Below are 21,031 nucleotides of genomic sequence, written 5' to 3'. Positions count from 1 at the left end.
GGATACGAGCTCACAAACACTCTACCTGGAAAACAAATGGAGAAAAAAAAATAACAGGGTGGGAGGTGAGGATGAGGAGGATGGGAGGGACGAAGAGGAAGAGGGGTGAGGTGTTATTGTACTGCGTGATGATGGGAGTGAGTGAGTTAAGTGAGTTGACCGGGTGAGGAGGAAGTGGAGGGGTGTATTAGTAAAAATAAATAAATAAAAACGGGCCAAAACACTTGAAATGAGAAGGCTCAAAAAAATAAAAAGTAAAGGGGCCAAACCACAAGGAGGGGGAAAAAAAGGAGAAAAGATAAGGCTCAAGGCACAAAAGGAAGATCTCAACAAAAAAAGCTGCACGAAACACCAAAAGGGGAGGAAGTATATATATATGTAAAATATATATAAAGAAGAGAATATACGTGTATAAATATATATATATCAAGGGGTTATATTTAACGTTGGGTATTGTTGCCTACCTTCTCGGAAACCTGAACGAGAGATTTCTACAAAAACAAAAGAGGGATAAAGAAGGAAAGAAAGAGAAAAAACTTATGTATAAAAACGTATGTATAAATGACTTTCCTGTAAAAAGACAACCTGTCCTCTGAGTAGCAAACTTTAAAGCAGAAAAAAAAAAGTCCAGACTCACATGGGATTGAAGCAGCAAAAGCACAACCGACATTAAAACAACCACAAAATGAACAAAAAAAAGACAGTATCTGCTGTTTTAAATGCGTTTAAATGGGAGGAATTACTGGTGTGAACGTACACCACAACAAAACAGAGGGATTTTAAAAGGGATTTGTGGAAAAATTCCATCTGAAACCCCCCCCCGACATGAATGAAGCACTCCTCCACGATCCTGAAAAGAAGCGTTGGTGAGGTGAAAAGTTCAAATGTGATAACATTTAAAGAAAGAGAGAGATAAAAAAAAAAAACACCTCCTATAAACACACAAAAGACACACATTAAATGAAAAAAAAAAGCACAGGTTAAGCAACAACTTAATCTTTAACACACATTGAGAAACTTAACCTCCTTCACGCACAAACACACACATGCAATCACAGCGATGTGTTCGAAGGACAGACAAAACATCACTCTCCAGACCGAGCAGGAAAGTGCAGCGGTGACGTTATGTGATATGTTAATAAAGCCTGCAACTTTTCTCTCTCTGTGTGTGTGTGTGTGTGTGTGTGTGTGTGTGTGTGTGGTTAAACTGTACAAATGCAACACAATCTCTCTGTTTCCACCACTTCTGCTTCCGACCAAGTTGTGTGTGTGTGAGTGCATGTGTGTCAAGGTGTCCCCACTAGCGGTATTTATAGTTGAGGGAAAAGTGATATCTCCGGTGTAACCATGGATACTGTCGCCACGGAGCTACAGTATCTCTGAGTGGGAGGCCTGGAGAGTGGCTGTGCCTGTACCTCCGCCTCTTCCCCACACACACACACACACACACACACACACACACACACACACACACACACACACAAACGAACTCTACACCATGCATGTAGGCAAGACACTTGATCATTCTCAATTTCTGTCTTTTTTAAGCCGACAACAATCACTAAAAATACAACCATACATTCATTCTCTCCTCTTGCTCTTCTTCCATTTTGACGCTTGTATTTGTAACGACCCTCCAGGTTTGGTCGCTGGCGCAAAATCCCAGCCTTTACCTGCTCATTTGGACCCACATTTTTATAGTCACGCTCACAACCTCACATCTCCCATTCTACAACCAGATAACAATCAGCCTCGTTGCTCTTCGTCTCCTCTGGGCTCTTTTCCTTCACTTTCAAACTCACTAATTTTATGCTACGCCAATGAGCTTGCTTTCTCTGGGATTGCTACCCAACATAATCACCATTTTCCTAAGCATCGGGTATCTGTAACTACTTGTGCAATGCAATTTAAAGGAAAGGGCAAAAGATATTCTAGATTTTTGTTCGCTCAAAATAAGCATCAATGAGACACAATTCCTTCACTGTGATGAACTTAGGAACTGTGGTTACAAAAACACCAAATGCGCATTAATCCCCCAGCTAAAGGTTATTCCTGAAAATACAGTATTTTCTCCCCTTTGAGCAGTGTTTGCTAAAAACTAGAGCACCCAGCTGTTTTTGTTCATCTTTTGGGAAAATGAAATTATATATTTGTGAGCTATTTTTAAAGATTTGCTCTTTCAGTGGGCAAACATGGCCAAATGCCACTGACAGAGTAGGGAAGTCGTACAGAGAAGTAGACCAACACACTGAGCTTTAATGGAAAGATGCTCCCATATTATTACACATATCTGTAATTACTTATTCTTCTGCCAAGGTAGAGCCAAATTTCATGAAATTTCGTGGGTAGGTGGAGCTCGACTACAGCGAAAATCTATAAAATCCTGGTGTGGATCTGGATTACTTTTAAAAAATTGCTGGATAAGATACTGACCTTGGCAGAAAACTGCTTCACGAGTTCCCTTTTGGTTTTTTACTATTTTTAACTTCGCTATAAATCTTACTGTGCATTTAGCGGCCACTTTGGCATGACGTCTTATCTGTATCAAATTCAACTGGAGCTGATGCGGTTATTTATTTCTCAAAAGTCAAACTTAATTAGTAGAAATACAATCCAGTACCTGTATTTACAGAACAGAGTTAGATCAAAGCTTCAAAATTAAAAATATACATAAGCAACTTTGCAACCAGGTACCCATGAGAGTAGTTTAACTGCTGCAACCTGCACTACAAGTCTGAGATGAAATCCAGGCCAGACGTGGAACCACAACCAAAATTACTCCTCAGTCGCCGCTGCTCCAAACAAAATTACAGAGAAGACACAGCTGTTGCCTTCCTCTCCCTTTCTACTCTCAGCCGAGTTTCAGATCAGCACGACTTTAGTGATAGATGAGACCAGCCCTTTTTCAGAAATACTCTGAAAAACCAGTGATGACATGGGCATACAGTGCAACGTTCCTGAGAGGGAATGAGCACATCAAGTGACTTGTAACGTAAACCCAGTCATTTTCTGGTTCAAGCTGAAACCTCAATACAGCTTTAAACTGCACTGGTAGCAAGATAATAAATAGACTAGCTGCTATCACAACCGCTTCGCATTTACAAAGCTACAGACTTTCTTCTTCTGCCACATATCCTCCCTTGTCCGTCCTGTTTAGCTACTTTCTTCCTCTGCCCTCTAACGCTGCGGCTACAAGCTATAACTTTAACTATTCACCCTTTACATGGTTACATGCATTTTTCCGCTACTCACTTGCGTACAAACTTGGATGTGAACTTGCTGAAAATCCCCGTGGCGCCGTGTGTCCTCCGGGCCTGGCTGTTGCCATGTGACAGTGATGGGGAAGCAGGCCCGCCGACGTAGGCGGAGCCCTGCTGGTCCCGGGCGCCCCGCTGCTGGCCTGCGTGGAAAGTGTTGCGGATGCCCTCCCCTCTCTTGAAGTTGGCACGGTCCGACACAGCGGCGGTGCTGATGTTGTGGGCAGAAGGGGAGGCACCAGGTGCCCGCTGTGGCGGGGCACTAGAGGAGGACGGAAAGACAAGGAGCAAAATGGAGGGATGGATGGCAAAGAAAAAGTGGTGCAGAGGAGGGGAGGGTGTAGGAAGAGAGGAGGAAAGAAGTGTGAAGAGATTGCAGAGGGATGAAAGGTTGGAAGGTGTGATAAGACAGTGAAGAGGAGGTGCAAACGAAGCATTTAGGGTGATGGAGACAGGACAGGAGACAAGAGACACAAGGATATAAAGAAAGCGTGAAAGAGAGGAAAGATAGTGAGGATGGGATGAAAAGGGAAAATACATGAAGTGAAGTGTAGGAGGTGATGCAGGAGGAGAGAAAGAGAAAGAAATGAAGAAGGATTTGGGAGAAGAACACAAAGTTAAAACGGTGAAAGAGGACAAAAAAGCACTGCCTTCTGATGTGCCATTTACCGTGCTGTAAGGTCATACAGGTATCTATGTCTACGCAACATGTCCTGATGTTTCATGTAATCCCTCAACTCAGCTAAGTCACTGTTTAAGGCCACATCAGGTCAGTGACACACGTGCAAATCAAACTGTTAATCCTCTTTGTCTTTGCTGAAGGGCAAAGCATCATAAACCTCCAGCTCTCTCTCTCTCACACACACACACACAAAAACACACTTGCACATCATAACAAGTCACTGAGCTAAAAGCTTTTCCTTTGTGAGCGCATCTTCCACCTGCAGCAAACACAACAAACACAAATGGCTACAGCACAAACACAAAGACAGAGGCGAACCAAGTGTAGTAAACACATAAATCACAACAAACACAGAAATGAAGACGCTTGGGCAAACTGCTGTAGAGGGCTGCAACAGGACTGCAACACAGCAGGCATGTTTCAGGTGCACTAATGCAGTTAATATCGCGAATGCAGGATGGAAACGTGAGGGTTTATTACACGGATTAACATGTGTGGACATGCACTGTCTGCACGTGCGCCACGCCTCAAAACACAAAGTTTTTCTTGCTTTCTCTGTCAAATGCTCTTTAGGCTGATCACTTGCTGAGGCATTATTAACTCATTCTGTAATTATAGCAGTTTCTCTGCCACTATGAATTACATGACATCATTAAACTATCACAATACATTTTGATTCACATTGTCAACACCATCTGATGCGGAAGGTTGTTTTGTTTTTACATGATGAGGAGTCTTTTAAGCTCACATCTTATAAAATGTGGTTCATTAAACAGTAAAATAATTACACTAGCTGGAAAAATGCATCAATTAAAAAATGAACTGAACTGAAACAAAACAGTCCTGTGCAGTCCCTCCAGCACGCTCGATGCTCAATGAAGAATTATATAAAAAACCAACACAAAACAAGAAGGGGCTTTCAGTCAAGTCTCCAGTGAAGCAACGTGATGAACAGCTCAAGCATATCCTTTAATTTGATGCAGATACGCTACGAGTTGTGCAAAGGATGAACAGTACCTACACACACAAACTCATCTACAGATTAATATGCAAGGAAAGAAAAGCTGGATCAGGCAGATTAGTGGGGACCAGTGAGACATATTATAGTTATGAAGATGATTTGATTGGAAGGACGACATATTGCTAAGAGGAAGACAGCTGCAGTACTTTCCAATTGGTTTCCACATATTAAAGCGTTTGTGGTGGTGCAGCCCGATGATTTTGAAGTTAGCAGACTGCACCTATTTCATATAAATGTGGAACCGTCACCTGCTTCATTAAATGGCAATAAATGAGATGGTATTTGGAAGGTTCTTCTGAAGGGTTTTTTGGGAACGGCTGGATCAAACAGGGGCGGATGGGAGATAAGGGCACAGATTGTGTTCTAAGAAAAGGTGCCTATTTGCCACTCAGGGCACAGTCTATGTGTTGGAGCGGTACCTTCTCTCCAGCGTTCCCAACCAGGTTCTGAACAGCCCAAGCTCACTGCTGAACGACGCATGCAACAGAACAAGACTTCAACATAGAGCAGACAAAACCACATACAGCCAGAGGGCCACCTTGACATTTGCTCGGCTGGAAATTTGGTCTGACATTTGTGGTGTTCTTCTGGTTTTTTTTTCTTAGTGGGCCACAAAAGGAGGTGGAGGGCAGTGTCTGTGCACGTTGCAGATCAGTTCAGCTCCACCTCGTGTTTTTTAAGGGTAGCCGAGGGACACAGTTCAAGACCTTTCACCCTGTGTTTTACGTATCGTAAAAATAAAACTGAAAATATCAAAGCAGCCCTTGAAACAGACACTGTTAAGCAGCGACGGTAGCAAACAGAGCAACACGACACAAGACACGGACAGCAAACGCACAAAGTTCACACAGACGACCAACAAGACAGACAGGTCAGTTCTCAGTGTCATTCATTTGTAGAGACATATGACAGTTAATGCTTAACAGATGAAGATGGGGGTTTTCCCAGACAGCTTTTTAACTGAGGTTTTTATCGCAGATTGAGGCTGTACCTCTGACAACCTTAAAAGCAACTAAAATTCTTACACACAGACATGAAATTCTCTTCTACCAGCCAGGGAAAACCCTTTTGTCAGCAGAACATAATATGTGAATGTATCATAAAACCAAACAGAGGACAGTATTAAAACCATCTACACAGGCCATGCAACAGACTGTAAAAATGTTGCTTTACATAATACACTAACAGGACTATTACATCTGTATTTTTGTCTGGTTCTCCCCAGAGCATCTGCACATCTCTGTTCCGCTCAACTCTTATGTTCACAGTCTACCAGCACAGGTCGTCAAGGCTGGTTTTTATGTCACACGTTTATTAACAGGATTATCCTCCCCTGAACATCTGGCAACAAAAAGCAGTTTTATGAATTGAAGGCACCTCAAAATACAGCGTTTATTAGATATGTGGTCATTTAAAGCATTTAAGTTTTTAGACGCTAAATAATGTGGTTTTTTCCTTGAGTACCGCTGCTAGTCGAGGGTTGATCGATTAGCTGCCTGACTGACTATCAGATCTGATGCTCGCTATTTTTCAAATTATTTAGTGATTATTTTTTAAAGGTGGATTTCCAACTATATAAATTAATTTAAAAATGCTCTGATGTAGGCTACTACTCTGTAGTTATTTGGTGTTCTACAGTCTTGATTTAAGTTGAGGTATTTCGACAAAGTTTGGTGTGGGAGGTTGTTATTGTAAATTCTGATGCCAAGATTTTTGCTTTAATTGCAAATATGCTACTGTACATCCATTCTAAATATTGCCTATGGGTCTCCTTGATTACTAATAATCAATATCAGTACTGGCACTGAAAAAAGATATCGGTCGTTTGTCCCTGTTGCTAGCTTCACACTGCCTCTTGGCTTGGAAGGAGCAATTACCAGATTCTGTCTCAGAAAATTAGAATAAAATGTAATGAATAAAGCAGTATTAGTGCTGAGGATGCTTTCACTTTTTCCACAATGTTTGGATCCTGTCTCAAAGGATGGAAAAATGCTATGATACATTTTAATCCTGTAATGTCATAAAGTGTCAGAGAATTTGAATCCTTTAGACCCAGAAGACTGACACCTCAATATCAAGACAGCCAATAACCAAGTTTGTACAAAGGGCTCATCCACACACACTTCATCAGCTATTGGGGTTTCTGTGTGGAAACCTGATCCCTGCTGGTCCATAAATGAGTTCCTCTCACAATTTGTCTGTTTTTCTTTCCTGCCAGGAAACAACACCAGTAAAAGAAATACATCTGGTCTGTCAGGTTAGAGAACAGTGAAAAACCTGCTCATCTTGTTCTCAGGCTCTGACTGTTCATTTACTGTACGGTCCGACGGGTAAATGTGAGGTTTGAACGTCACTGATTGGCCAAAGACAAGATATGTCAACATCGACACACTTGTGCAGCTTTCTGAGCTCCATCTACTTCCTGGCTGTTGCTAAGTAACTGGTGAGTCTATGATTGCTAGTCTGAGAAATGTTGGACATCTTAGCCTGGTTTTAGCAGTAAATATATATACATAGATAGATGCTCTGGGTCTTTGTTCAAACATATGAAACCACAACAGATATGGTAGAGTCATTTCCTAGATTTGCTGCTGTACGTTCCTTCCTGTTTGTGGTTTGTCATGAGGGAAATCATTAGTTATTTTACAAAAGAGATAAAGCTCCTGTTTCTAAACTGTGCACGGACTAGCAATCGTAAAAAACTAAAGAACAGAAGGGCATGATTTTTACATTTTCTTATTTCTTTTAATCTATAAAACATCTTTAGTGTGTCGGTATCTTTTTTTTGGCCCCAAATTTGCCATTTCTTGAACGTTTCATTTAATACTGTAGTTCTAGTTGACTGAAAGACACCTACAGACCAAAAAGACATAAAAATACCAGAGAATAAATGGCATATATAAATTGGTAAAGACAGGAAAACTTAATGTCTATGTGAGGCGGCCGTTGGCAAGCGGAGCAGTTAAGTAAACCACCATCTCTTTGGGGAGAGAAACCTGCTTTCTTTGATCGACTTCACAATTTGTGGAGGAAAACTATTGGCAGTGAGGTCACCGCTATGTGCCAGGATTCGTCACTGGGTAAATAAAAGTTAATCAAAGAGCTGTTTTCTTTTTCTTTTTTTTTTTACCCCCTACCGTGAGAATAAAAAAATAAAAGGTTTCCCCTTGAATCTAGCAGTGGTGGATGTTTTCTGAGCCAACAAATCACTTCATTCTGTCTTCATCTCTCCTTTTTCCTCTTTGCACGTTTCAGGAAGGATGACGATGTGTGCCGAGTGGAGAGGATTTCTGCTGAGAAGGTGTGTCGGTGAGAGAGTGTGTGAGAGACAAACAGAGAGAGTGAGACTTGCCTGGACCGTGGTGTGTGCAGGTCAGAGGGGCATGGATGATTGGAGGAGGACAGGGACTTGTGGTGGCGGGGACGCGAGGAGGAGGAGGAGGAGGAGAGGACGGCAGCGGCCGAGGCAGTGGAGGCGCGGGAGCCCGCGATGTTTAGGCTGGGAGGGAGGACGGGGGAGGAAGGGGAGAAATGCCCCGCCCAGCACATATACGCAAACACACCCGACAAAACGTGAGCAACACAAGACAACCACACCAAGACAAAAATAAAAAGACACCAAGCATTCACGTAAAAACAAAACAAAACACACAAACACACCGGGCGGGGTTCGTGTGTGGATGGGCAGGGAGGTGAGGTGGAGTATGGTTAGAAGCAGCACTTCTTATCAAACACAGTACAAGGGGAAGGTGGGGGGGGCGGGAGAGAAGAGCAGAGAGAGAACAGGAACACAGGAGGAAGAACACAGGAAGTAGATACAAAAGAGACAGAGAACACATGCAGTAAAAATAAAAGGGACTCAAACAAAGAAGGAGAGTTGGTCTCTTTTTTTCTTTTTACTGCTTCATCGTGGTTTCACAAAGAGAAATCACAAACCACAATCAAAGGCTGACTGTGTTCTTGTGCCTTCATCTTTCCTAGTAAAACCCACCTGACACAAAAGGCAGAGAGCATAAGAGACCAACTTTAACACAAGCTTTTCTATTGGATAAGACAGACTGAACATGTACAAAGAGACAAATCGTGTAGATAAAGTCGGGCTAAACTCAATCGGGGCACCCTAATATTCATTCCCTAGTATTGGAAAAACACTATTAAGATATTTTATAGTGCAGTAAGTACAACTCAAACCACATTTTTCTTACAATTCCCCTCTGAGTGAATAAATATCTGCTTTGTTTCTTATTTTTTGGTCAAATCTTGCAAACATATAATTTATTAGATTCCATTTTTTTTACTATCACAGTACTGGAAAGAGTAGCTCAGGGTTTTTTAAACAGAAATGCCAAATATCCACTGATTGCAGCTACACAAATGTAAAGATTTGCTGTTTTTTGTGTTTATATGATGGTAAATTGAATAAATCAAGTCAATTTGACGACACATAAGTGTGCGGTTTGACCAGCAGCATCTGAACTTTATAAGTCTATTTGTATAATCTAATATAAACTTCAACAACACTATTTCCTGAGTGCTGTTATTCATCCAGTTTGCCACAGGCTACAAAGCTGTGCACATTTCTGACAGCTGTAACTTGACTTTATCCACGCGCTGGGAAAAAAACACAGTAAGGGACAGCGGAGAGTGGTACCAGAGGGAGACAGAAGAACGAGCAACAAGAGAAAGAGGGACATTTACAGAGGTCAACCAACAGCTGCTAATTACACAGAAAACAAACACGTAGCTGAGAGCAACACAAACTCTCTTTCTGACAGGGATTAGCATTACTGGTGATGGAAAAATAACTACATTCACCGGACAACCCCCGGTGTGTGGCAAGAGTCCGAGCATGTGTGACATGTATGTTTAAAACTTGTGTGTACGTGCACAGCATCCGTGTGTGCGTGGATATTTTTGTGTATTTGTAAGCCTATTAAGAGGCGAGTACAGGGACCATATAGTGCAACTAAGAGTTAATATTCCATCACAAGTCTTTCTAATCTCCTTAGAGAGAAAGAGAGAGGGGAGAAAAATGAAAGAAATAAGAAGAAAGATTAATATAAAGAGAAGAAAGGAAGGAAAAAGGGAAGCTGGAATAAAGAGGTGCCAAGAAAATGTGCAACTTAGGCTCCGGAGGGACGAGAGCTCAGATACAGATAAAAGAAATTAAGAAAATTAGAAAAGGAAAGAAACGAAGAGAGAGGGTGGGTGGGGGGTGGGGGTGGGGGTGGAACAAGTACAAAAGCCCAAACTTCAAAGCATTAATGATGATCAAAAAAAAGCAACTTTAAAAATCAAAGCAGATGACAACAACTAAGTTAGCAGAGGCTACCGTAGCTAACAGACCAACAGTGCTTTAAAACAAAAGAAAAAAAAAGCAAAGATGTCTCAGATGACCACCTCATCACTGTGACGCTGCTCAGATTATATAGAAATAGCTGGAATTTATCAAAATTCACGAGATTTTAACAGCCAAAACATGGATTTGATGAATTCTTCAGGAATTTGGGAACAAGGAGGTCATCTGAGACCAATACATGAACAAGTAATAAAGCAGTATGAACCATGACCATGAACACTGCATCGTAGTAAGGATTATGGCTTAATGTTTAATGCTAATGAAAAAGCACACAAAGCATATGGCTGGTTAAGCATGGGTGATGTGGGCGCAAGTCATATGTGTGGATACGCATGATCTGTGTAACACCAGACGTTGCGCTTGCAGAATTTCACACCGACGACGTCACTGGGCAGTTAATTTGGATATTCTCGTGAAGATATAAAGGAAGTCCAGTGGTGTCCAGAATGCATTTTGTCCGATTCGTTTGAAGTGGTTGAGGAAGAAAGGAGAGCTGAGAGGATTAATTATTCTCAAGAAGAGTGAAATGAGAAAGGGAAAGGAATGTCTTAAGAGAAAGAGGGAAGCCTGACTTATGGCTAAACAAAACGATAAATAAGTCAAAGAAACGCGTTAAATCTTGCTTTCAGCTACTTATTAAGATAAGATTATGGTTAATTTTGTTCTTTTGCACCTGCTTATACATTTAAAGCATCTGGTTTAATCAATTCGGACACTCAAGTTTAGATCAAAAAGAACATTTTTAGTAACAGGAAAGAAGCAAAAGAAAGGTTGGAGTTGAAGGACTAATTTGGGTCAGTGTGTCTTCCTATGTAAAGCTGTAGTTCTACGTGTGCATCGAACTCTTGTGTGATCTGACTGGCACGACTCCATCAGACAATCACGGGTAATCTGTAATCTACTGGAGGTTTGGCCTAAATTCCCAAGAGAGCCTGATTTCCATGTCCAGGAGGGCTCACCCCACCCCGGGGGTAAGGCCTCCCTGAGCCAGCTGGCAGAGCCCTGGAGAGTACCAGCCAAGGTCTGGGATTCAGTCACTGAGACAGCTGTAGGGCTGCTTCATTCACAAACCATGGTGAGTGTGTTTGTATTATGTGTGCATTAGTGAGGAAGCAGCGCTGCCTCACAGCAACTAGTTGGGTTGTCAATGACAACAAAGAGCGTCTGTGAGAACGATCGAATGTGGGTGTATTTGCCCTTGTCTTTTGAAAGCATCTCTTATTTGTAATTGTGTGTTTTGTGTGCGTCTTTGTGTACCTGTCCTTGCCGTTCTGGATGCCCTGGCCCAGCGTGGCTCGCTCAGTCAGAGGAGAGTTCCGACTGCGACCTGTACCGGTGGACAGGATGCTATTCTGAAGGGAGAAAGCGTAAAAATAAAAAAGAATGTCAGAAAAAAAAGATATGATTGCGACTGTAGAATGAGCGGACAGCGGACGAAGGACGGAGTAATGTCCTTAAAGGTAACCAGGTGTTCCTGGAACAGCCTTCAGCAAGATTCCCAATCAGCAAGGAAGAGTAACTTCATTTACTGAATATTAATTAAATCTTCACTTAATTATCCCTTCAGAGGATTTTCTGTATTAAATTCAATTTTCTGTAGCCTGTCAAAATTACACTTCATTTTCACCTCAGTGTCTTTGAATTTAAAGGCTCTGCGTTCCTACATATGCGTTTTCCATTACAAATTAGCACTCTGCTGCAGTGGAGTTATACAAGAAATTACATAATATCACCAGTATCCACACATAAATATTAAAGATGAAAGTCTAAGACATTCTGCCATGACAGGTGCAATCTAACTAAAGTAGGAGATTGAGCACAGTTGGCCAGTTTGGTGTAATCAAGTTACTTTAAAAAAAAAAAAAAAAAAAAAAACACCCCTGGACAGCCTGATTACTTTTCTTGTCCAAACTAGACCTTAGTAGTTATTCTAAACTTGTAAAACATTTGCTAGTAATGACAGAAGGCACATGTCACAAGTCACTGAGGTTTGACAACATTAAGACAAAAAAATCTCCCTTGCTTGTTGACTAAGTTCTACTGCAGCCTTGGGGGTTTATTAGTTATTGCGGACTGAGATTGACAGAGCTGTGTAATACTGAGAAAATAAACCAGGACTTCCTCCACAGAAGATGAGGCTTATTCATACAGGAAGATCTGCTCACTCACATTCCTCTCAGAAAATATGGGTTATTCCTGCTGCTCTATTCTCTTCCATGTTTCCATGTTGTTAGATTCACATCATGCATCCATCCTCCTAAGCATCTCCACCTTATTTGGGCTAACCAGGGCATCTCAGCCAGTCTCCATGAGCCATCTGTACTTTGGCTCAACCACCAGTGTCCTCATCTCATAACTTCCCCTTGGACTCTGCCCTATAATGTCGCTTCCTACTGGAGTATAACTGTCAAAATACTTGAATCTACCATGCTTCTGCAATAAACCTTTGCTCTCTACTTTCATATGATCTCTGCTCATTAAAAGAGAACCACAGGTGTACATCATTACATTAATAATAGCTGAATTCCTTTTAGCTGCTTTAGTGACAGGGTCCTGTCAGTGGTACACTGTATTAATAAATGTTATTAGTAACACCTCTGCTTTTCCTACAACAACAAGCCAAAATGTAAAGATTAAAACATCATAAAGGAGTGTGTAGAACTCACATCACTTGACAATCACACAGGTCCAACACCAAACTACCACAACAGCAACTCTATATGATAACTTACAAGTTGCACACTTCTACTTCCGTTATTGTTTAATGGTCGTCTCTTTTTATTTAGCTTAATCGTTAACAAGCATTTATTTTGATCTTTGGACCATAGCAAAAGACAAATTATGGCTGATACAGGCCCATATTACGTGTATATTTCGTTTGTGCGTGACTCAGAGTGTGTATCTTGTGATACTGGTGATGTAAGAACCATAACACGCTAATCTTGCTCTTTTGATCTTGATAGGACATGAATGTTGGAACTATCACGGAAGCAGTGTGGGTGCTGGGTCTCACGGTGGAGGGCGTGGCACTCTTCTTGCGGTCTGAGGAGACCAGAGGGCTGGCCGGCACCTTGGTAGTGGAGCTGCCTGATGAACTCTTCCTCCCAGAGTCCTCTGCTGCAGACCGGTTGTCTGCTTGGCCTCCCCTCTTGGAGTAGGAGGAGCCTAGAAAAAAAGAAAGAGTGCTTTAGAGAGACCATCACAATAGGCTCAAACCTTGGATATCGCCACCATCTGCTGCTCTGCCTCGCGTGTGTCATATTTCCTTTCATTATGCTACTCTAACAGAGATCAGCAAGACGGATTTCTTTCAATCTTTCTGCTCTAGCAACCCTCCACTCTCAAATTAATCTTGTGCCTTCTTCACTTCACCCTCTGTCGCTTGTTCATTTTTCACATCTTTGTCACCCACACAATCATTCTTACATTAACCTTTATTCCTGCATACATCATACCCTTGCTGCTCTACCCGACACTTGTCCATTACTCTTTAGTCAAATAACCTTACCCTTTACCTCACAATCTTCTCTAACTTTTCTACGTGCTTTAAAAAAAAAAATCATCACATTGTGCCCCAAAAATGCACTATTCTCTACTTTAACTATTTCAAACTCAAAAGGAGCTTTTCCTTTCGGCATCGTGTTTCTATCCTTGAGCTCACAAATTAACATTTCAATCTGATCCACACCAATCTCACCCTGGTCGGCTCTGCGATTCTGAGGCTTCGGGTTGGACGACACACTGCGCTGTACCTTAGGAAGACAAGATGGACACAAGTCAGTGAAGTATTGCTGCTGTCACAGCGTGTTTACACACATTAAGATGTAAGTATGGGGGCCAAGACCTATGCTTAAAGCCACTATTCATTTATAGAGCTGTTTAAACATTTAAAAAAAAAAAGAAACACTGCCACATTCAAGCACCCGCGAAGGCTGTGGTTTGCTGCAGTTCATGTGCACTGTAGGCCTACGATCAAGAACCTAAAAATAAGGCACACCAAAGTAGATTCCCAGAGAGTTTCTAGTTAAAAGACATGACCGAAGACAGTGTACTTGTGGCACTGGATCGAGTTGGGAAACCTCATTGTGCGTTAGCAGAAGATGTTATGTGTTCTCATTATACCTTGTGAGACGGGGAGGGGGCATTTATGTTGCTTACATCACTTCCTGGTCGGGGCTTGATGCAACCTTCATCCAGCTGAAAAACAGAAACAGAAAGAAAACACAATAGAGGTTTAAATACAAGCAGGAAAAGGAAGAAATACTCAAGCGTTTTAACCATGAAGTCAAAAACTCAACACTGAATCATATTTATATGCAATCATAAAGTGAGTAAATGAGTAAAACGTGCAAATTATCTGGCAGTTTGTGCATTTAGTACCTCAGAGTTCCTATAGTCCAGAAGCAGGTATGTAGCCATCACATCATTATACTTCTGGTTCACCAGCGAGTCCTGGATCTCCTCCTGAGAGAATCCCATCTGCAGCATGATGTCTGCACACACAGGGCACAACCAGTTTATAATTAGAATGTGGACTTCCTGTAGGTCCATAACTCTCCTAAAGATAAACCATCCTTACGTGTAAGAAGAAGGAAGCATGTGCACTCGGCTGTGTCTGTGTGTGGGAAAAGAAAGGAAGGAATTGATCATTTTGGAGTGTTTCTGTGCCTACCTGTCCTCCTGGGGTCCTTATAATCTGGCTGAGGTTCAATGTAGGGTTTGAGTTCGTCCTCCTCGTAGCCCACATTCATCCACCGGTCCCTCATTATCTGCTGCTGGGAGCAAGTCAAACAGACAGATTCAAGGGGACGTGACATGGCAGAGCAGGAAAGAGGAACCATCAAGAGAGGAGTAGGTTATTACTATTAAATCGGTTATTTACTTTACTTCACCGGGGGTTTTCTCATGGGAGCAGTATAGTATATTTACTGCCACTACTAAAAGTCTCCCTAAGGACAGAACTAGCAGTGTGACAACTCAGATTTTACACTGATGAGCGTTTGTTTATATAAACACATAACATAGAAAGGCAGAAAATCATCACGGACATTATTTCCACAGCTTACATGAGACAAAAGTTGTGAGCAATCACAGCAGAATTAAGACGCACTCGTAATGTAAACACACACAAGTTCTAAAGCAGGTGTAAATGAAAAGTCACAAGACTAAATTCTAACACTGAAGCTTGAGTTTACTTTAGTGTTATTACAGAGTTGTTTAGCTTGTCAAGACAATGATCAAGAACAGCATCTAAGGAAGCAACAATAAGAGCAAGGTAAGGCAATAACGTTTATTTTTGTATTTTCCAGTAATCGAAGTAATGTTCTCCTCCAAACACGTGACTATCTAGCTACATTTAGTGCGACCGCATTTAGTAACTCATGAATCTCAAACTAACAAGTATTTACGATGCCTTTAAAAAGCACTTTACACCTCAGCAACAATTTCACATATAGCTGCTGAAACAAGTCCAGGTGTACAGGACTCTATGTGCTGCACACTCATTTACATTAGTAGCAGGTATACATACAGAAAATCTTAAGGGTTATAGAGTAAAGTCAGTTCAACAGCTGCAATAAATAGAATTTCTTAGCTACTTGGGTATCCTGTCAGTATGCTGTGCTTTGTGTATGTGCAGTGCGGCGTACCTCAAGGCTGCCTCTTTTGGAAGGGTTCAGGATGAGGAACTTTTTGAGCAAGTTCTCACAGTCGGTGGACATATAGAAAGGAATCCTGTATTTACCACGCAGCACGCGCTCTCTCAGCTCCTGGAGATGGAAAAATGCACTGGAAGTTAGTAGGAGACTCCATTTATCCACCTCAAAACACACACACACGCCTATTCTCTCGAGAGATTCTTTAACTTTAAAAAAGCAGCTTGACTGTCCAACATTAATAATCAATTTTCAGTTGTGCACTTGTGCCTATGTTGGATATTTTCTAATGCTTAAAAAATAAAAGAAAAACATCTGTGTCTCATCTGTGTTCAAGTCTCTATTTGGCTAAATCTGATATGGATTGAATTAGCCAAGATAGACATTAGCTGCAGTTACAGCACCAAATGAATTGTAGTTTTGTTAAACAAAACACACTGACTTCAGTAAAAACCAGACAGTATCTCAGAAGGCTTAAATTCTAACAGGGCTACGTCAAAGAATCTAGTTGAGATGATCACAACACAACTTGGTGGTATTTTAATTAAGCTGATTTTTGATTCTTTGAGCTTCCACATCAGTCACCAGCAACAAATGACATCACAGTTGAACAATTTCATCTACATATAACAACTTAATAGTGTTCTGCTGAACTTATTAAACTCTTTAATAGTGCTAATCTCATTAAAAGAATTTTTGTTACCCATCATGCATTTAGTGAGGAGAATAATGCATGTAGTGACAGTTTCTTGAAAAAGGCTTATTCTGTCAGGCACTGCATTTTCATAAACCTCAATACAGCAAATCTCATATCAAAATGGCAGATAATCATTTCAAGTGCTGAAACATGATATTTTACAAATTTTGCCATGTTTTTTGTCAGTGCATCAGTCTCACACAACATGCCAAAAGAAATCAAAAGACAACGAGGCTGCTTAGTGTTAAATAGTTCAACTAGTACTGTAGGTTTCAAACAAAACTCCAAACCGCAGCAGGTAGTGCAAAGTCTGTATTATGTTTTTATGTTATGCAGGGCTGTTAATATAAACACCATCATATTCTATGTCATGTCGCCCACCTAAAATGTGTCTGCATCTCCAGAATGAGTCATGTGGCCACTGACTGACTGCAGTGTGATAGATGGTGTGAACGACTGAGGCTAATGATTGGGGATGTTTAAAAACCGATCATAGTACCAGGTGTATTTGGCTGTTTAGTGCTGCACACCATGAGACGCCCATTTGAAAGTGAAATACTTGGGCTGACTTTTCAAATATAATAACTTTTACACATTCACTTTTTCTTGAGTTCAGCTTCTGCATTCTGAAGGGCAGAAGGAACAGAAAGCAGCATGACAAATACTACAACCACCCACAGAATACAGACATCCACTTATGTAATGCACATGAACGCATACACAAACACACACACACACACACACTTTCTCTTCTGCCTGACCTTGAGGTTTTGTCCGTCGAAGGGCAGCGAGCCGCTGACCAGTGTGTACAGGATCACTCCCAGGCTCCAGACGTCCACCTCCGGCCCATCGTACTTCTTGCCCTGGAAGAGCTCTGGGGCTGCATAGGGCGGGGAGCCGCAGAAAGTGTCCAGCTTGTTCCCCAGAGTAAACTCATTACTGAAGCCAAAGTCTGCTATCTTGATGTTCATGTCTGCGTCCAGCAGCAGGTTCTCTGCCTGCAGACAGACAGTGTGTGGGTGGGAGAGAGGTTAGAGGCTGACAGACAGATTTATGATGAACAGAGCAGGATTATGTGAAGGGAAACAGGAAGACATATACTGAGCAGAAAAGGAACCATTATTAATAAACAGGGAGGTATCACCAGATGCAATAGCAAAGCTAGTGTTGTTTTCACCTTGTGAGTCTGTTTATCTGTGAGTGTGTGTCGTCATGGCAAAATATGGTCCTGGACATGCAGACTGTAGCAACCACAAAAGTGCTTTTGAGCACTTTGGCAGTTGTTTCTACATTTATTTGTGAACAGATTTTGTCAACACAATAGCATCTCAACTGTCCAAAATGCAGTCAAACAACTTCACAGGTGTGTAGTGGGGATTAAAATCAAATGTGAGTAGGAAGATGGGTGTGGTCTATCTGAGGACCGAGTCCTGATAATAGTAATACTGTATTATTTACTACATTATTACATAAGTATTAAGTGCTCATGGGTCAAAGTATGAACATACTGATGAGTAATGTGATGTGTGATCCCTTTGCAAGACAGTCCCTACTTTCTTCCTGAATACTACATGTGTCAAGAAATGGGACAGATACTAAAGATTTGCCTTTGGGTGATATGGTAGTATGATATTTATTTTCACGTGTACAGAACCCCTTTCTCCCTTTTCCTCCTTCCACACAAAGATCAGAGCTACAGAAAGCTTAAAGCTGGGTTGAATAGCTGAAAAACAGCGATTAACAAACAGGCCAGCTTGTCATCCAGTGTCAGCGCAAGAAAGATTGTCTATGACATGCAAACGAGTTTGAAGTTAACAGATTCTACGTTGTTACGGACAGTTGTCTAAAATACCTTTCTTCGGAAAAAAAGAACTGCTGGGTGAAAAAGAGGGCTTTCAGAATAATGGTCTGAGGCCTACAAGCAGCACACAATGGACAAAGTGAGCTACCACAGTTTATTCCTGTGTGTGTGTGTGTTTGTGTCTTTAAGCCTAAAGTGAGCCAGTGAGCAAGGAGGCTGGGGTTGCCTAGCAACAGGTGCGCTCTCCTTTTCACTTGCTCTGAATACTCTGCAGCTTCTGTGTGTGTTTGAGTGTATGTGAGAGTGTGCATGCACATTAAATACAAAAAACACTGACATCATCTCTAACCTCTGATCGACAAAATGAATGAATACTGGCTTTATTTTTTTTTCGTTGGCATAAATCATCTATTTCTAATTAAGATTAACATTTTAAGTTGGCTCAAATGACAAAAGGAAACTCTTTGATGTTTCTTCTTTTTGAAAGGAGAAAGAACTTTGAGTATTGCAGACAGAGCAGTACAAACCGTATATAGAACATGATGGCAGCAATTCTGGGTTTTTCATCTTGGGACCCAAACACAGTTTTTTTTTTTAGTCTGACTGCAAAATGCACGCTCATCAGAATTTGCTCTTTCAGTGCAGGATCTTCCAGAGTTAAGCCTGTGTTGGATTTCTCATTGCAACCCTCAGATCAGGAGAGATTAAGATAATGGGCAGGATGCCACGCATTACAATAATGAGAACTGTATGTCCACCAGAAACCTCTTATTTCTCAAGCTGCTTTTTTTGTAAATGACAACCATGTCTGCCTTCTGAAAGTGCAGAAAATGTTTCACAGCGTTGGTCAAAGCACTGAAATGTAAATTAAAAAGCTAAAAATGACCACTCATGGGAAAAAAATATCTACTTTGAGACGGGAGCTTCCTGTATGGTTACTGTAGCAGCAATCATGATAATGTCTTGTCTGCTCTACAGGTCTGTCTGCTGGAACAGTAAGAGGATTTATGAGTCTGTATAATACCAAAAATGATCGAAGAGCGTTGGATCTGTGTGTGAACATTGTGTTTAGATTTTGGAACCAACCAACGTGAATGGACAGGAGGAAAACCAAACCAATAAGAGACATAAGAAGAGATCAGCAGCATGTAGGGGTATGTGTGTTTAACTTTATATCATCATTGCAATTAACCTCAGCGTCGCCTGTTCATGGTCGAAGGATTTTATAGCAGAGAGCCAAATCATATAAAGATTAATGCGGAGATTCAGAGAGAGACGGAGCGTGCTTTGACACTCAATGTAATTCAATAACGCGTGTTCTCACCTTGAGGTCTCTGTGTACTATACACTTCTGATGGCAATACTGCACTGCTGACACAATCTGGAGAGTGAGAAAGTGAGAGAGGGTGAGGGTGGAGTAAGAGGAGATAAAGGATGACAAGACGGACAGGTTGAAATAGTCAGACAATGATGAAAACACACTGAAAGCTCTATATTCGGATTTCACTTGGGAGCAATCATAAAGAAGCAGATATTTTAATGATAAATAGTCATTAAAAGCCAATAAAACAACTATAAAGGCTGTTTAAAACAACAAAGATAAATGGACAACTACATATTTTCAATCTGTCGTGATTCCTAAAAAATGCTCTTCAAGACACAAGCTATACTCTTAATCTCAGTCCAACTTGACCTCAAACATACATAAAACATACAAAGCAGTGGTCCAAATGTACAAGTCGACACTTTTTTTCCAACACATACCTGTCTGAATTTGGCACGGGCTTCTTTCTCCTTCATCCTGCCATGGGCCACCAAGTAATCAAAGACCTCTCCTGGGAGACCACAGAAACAGGAGGAGAGCAGAGTTAGTGTTGGAATCTGATACTTGTCTCCTTAAAGCCAGAATTTGGGGTCAATAGGACACTCAATGAAACATTGTCCTTTAAGAACTCAAGGATGAGCACAGTGTCTTAAAACTGTCATTATTTAAGGCTCTTTTTTTATTACAGATTTAACTTAAACACAATAATAATAGAAATTCAGTTATTTTTTCACCGATTTTGTTGGTAAATGAATACTGCTATTCAGATTATTCCAAAGGGATTAACAGAATGACATACAGTAATTTTCATGGAAAGGTAGCTTATTTTCAATAGGAGCACTATAAATGAATGACATAAAAACAAGAGATCACTGCTAATAACAAAACAAATCAAAAGCCTCAACAGTCTGCGCATTAATTTGTGTTAGCTGCAGACCATTAGCTTATTATCTAACATACGGAGTGCCAAGCTTGAGGGGGAATGATTTCACAGGGACAAGCACTTACCTCCACTGGCGTACTCCATTACCAGGTACAAAGTCTTCTCTGTCTCTATCACCTCAAAGAGCTTGACTGCAGGTGGAGAGAGAAAGGCAAAGAAAGACGAAGGGGGAGGGAAGAGTAAAGTGGAGGGAGACGCAGGAGAGTGAAATAAGAGTTGAGCAAGGAGTGAAAGCAGAAATGAAGACAAAACAGAAGGAGGATTATTATCATTCAGCTTGAATATATGACCTT

At 41.1% G+C, this 21,031-nt stretch overlaps 1 protein-coding gene across 11 annotated transcripts in view; it reads right to left on the bottom strand.

Annotated features, from left to right (window-relative positions):
* mark2b (MAP/microtubule affinity-regulating kinase 2b) overlaps nt 1–21,031 on the bottom strand; it is a 57,127-nt gene that overhangs the window by 10,413 nt on the left and 25,683 nt on the right. For 3 of the 11 annotated variants that reach the window (XM_023270257.3, XM_023270259.3, XM_023270263.3), the window contains exons 5-18: nt 20,804–20,869; nt 20,236–20,306; nt 19,796–19,852; nt 17,432–17,668; nt 15,968–16,087; nt 14,992–15,094; nt 14,700–14,812; nt 14,442–14,516; nt 14,017–14,071; nt 13,333–13,484; nt 11,577–11,671; nt 8,313–8,459; nt 3,253–3,519; nt 465–491 (exon numbers count right to left, since the gene is read on the bottom strand). In XM_023270257.3, coding sequence (XP_023126025.1) covers nt 465–491; nt 3,253–3,519; nt 8,313–8,459; nt 11,577–11,671; nt 13,333–13,484; nt 14,017–14,071; nt 14,442–14,516; nt 14,700–14,812; nt 14,992–15,094; nt 15,968–16,087; nt 17,432–17,668; nt 19,796–19,852; nt 20,236–20,306; nt 20,804–20,869 — 1,585 coding nt within the window. The remainder of the gene's footprint in view (nt 1–464; nt 492–3,252; nt 3,520–8,312; nt 8,460–11,576; nt 11,672–13,332; nt 13,485–14,016; nt 14,072–14,441; nt 14,517–14,699; nt 14,813–14,991; nt 15,095–15,967; nt 16,088–17,431; nt 17,669–19,795; nt 19,853–20,235; nt 20,307–20,803; nt 20,870–21,031) is intronic. The other 8 variants (XM_023270260.3, XM_023270261.3, XM_023270265.3 and 5 more) reach the window with 6 other exon arrangements.

The sequence above is a fragment of the Amphiprion ocellaris genome, chromosome 23 (assembly GCF_022539595.1).
Source record: "Amphiprion ocellaris isolate individual 3 ecotype Okinawa chromosome 23, ASM2253959v1, whole genome shotgun sequence".
NCBI classification, from domain to species: domain Eukaryota; kingdom Metazoa; phylum Chordata; class Actinopteri; family Pomacentridae; genus Amphiprion; species Amphiprion ocellaris.
The sequence above is the reverse complement of the archived record's forward strand: the minus strand, read 5'-3'. Positions and strand labels throughout refer to the sequence as shown.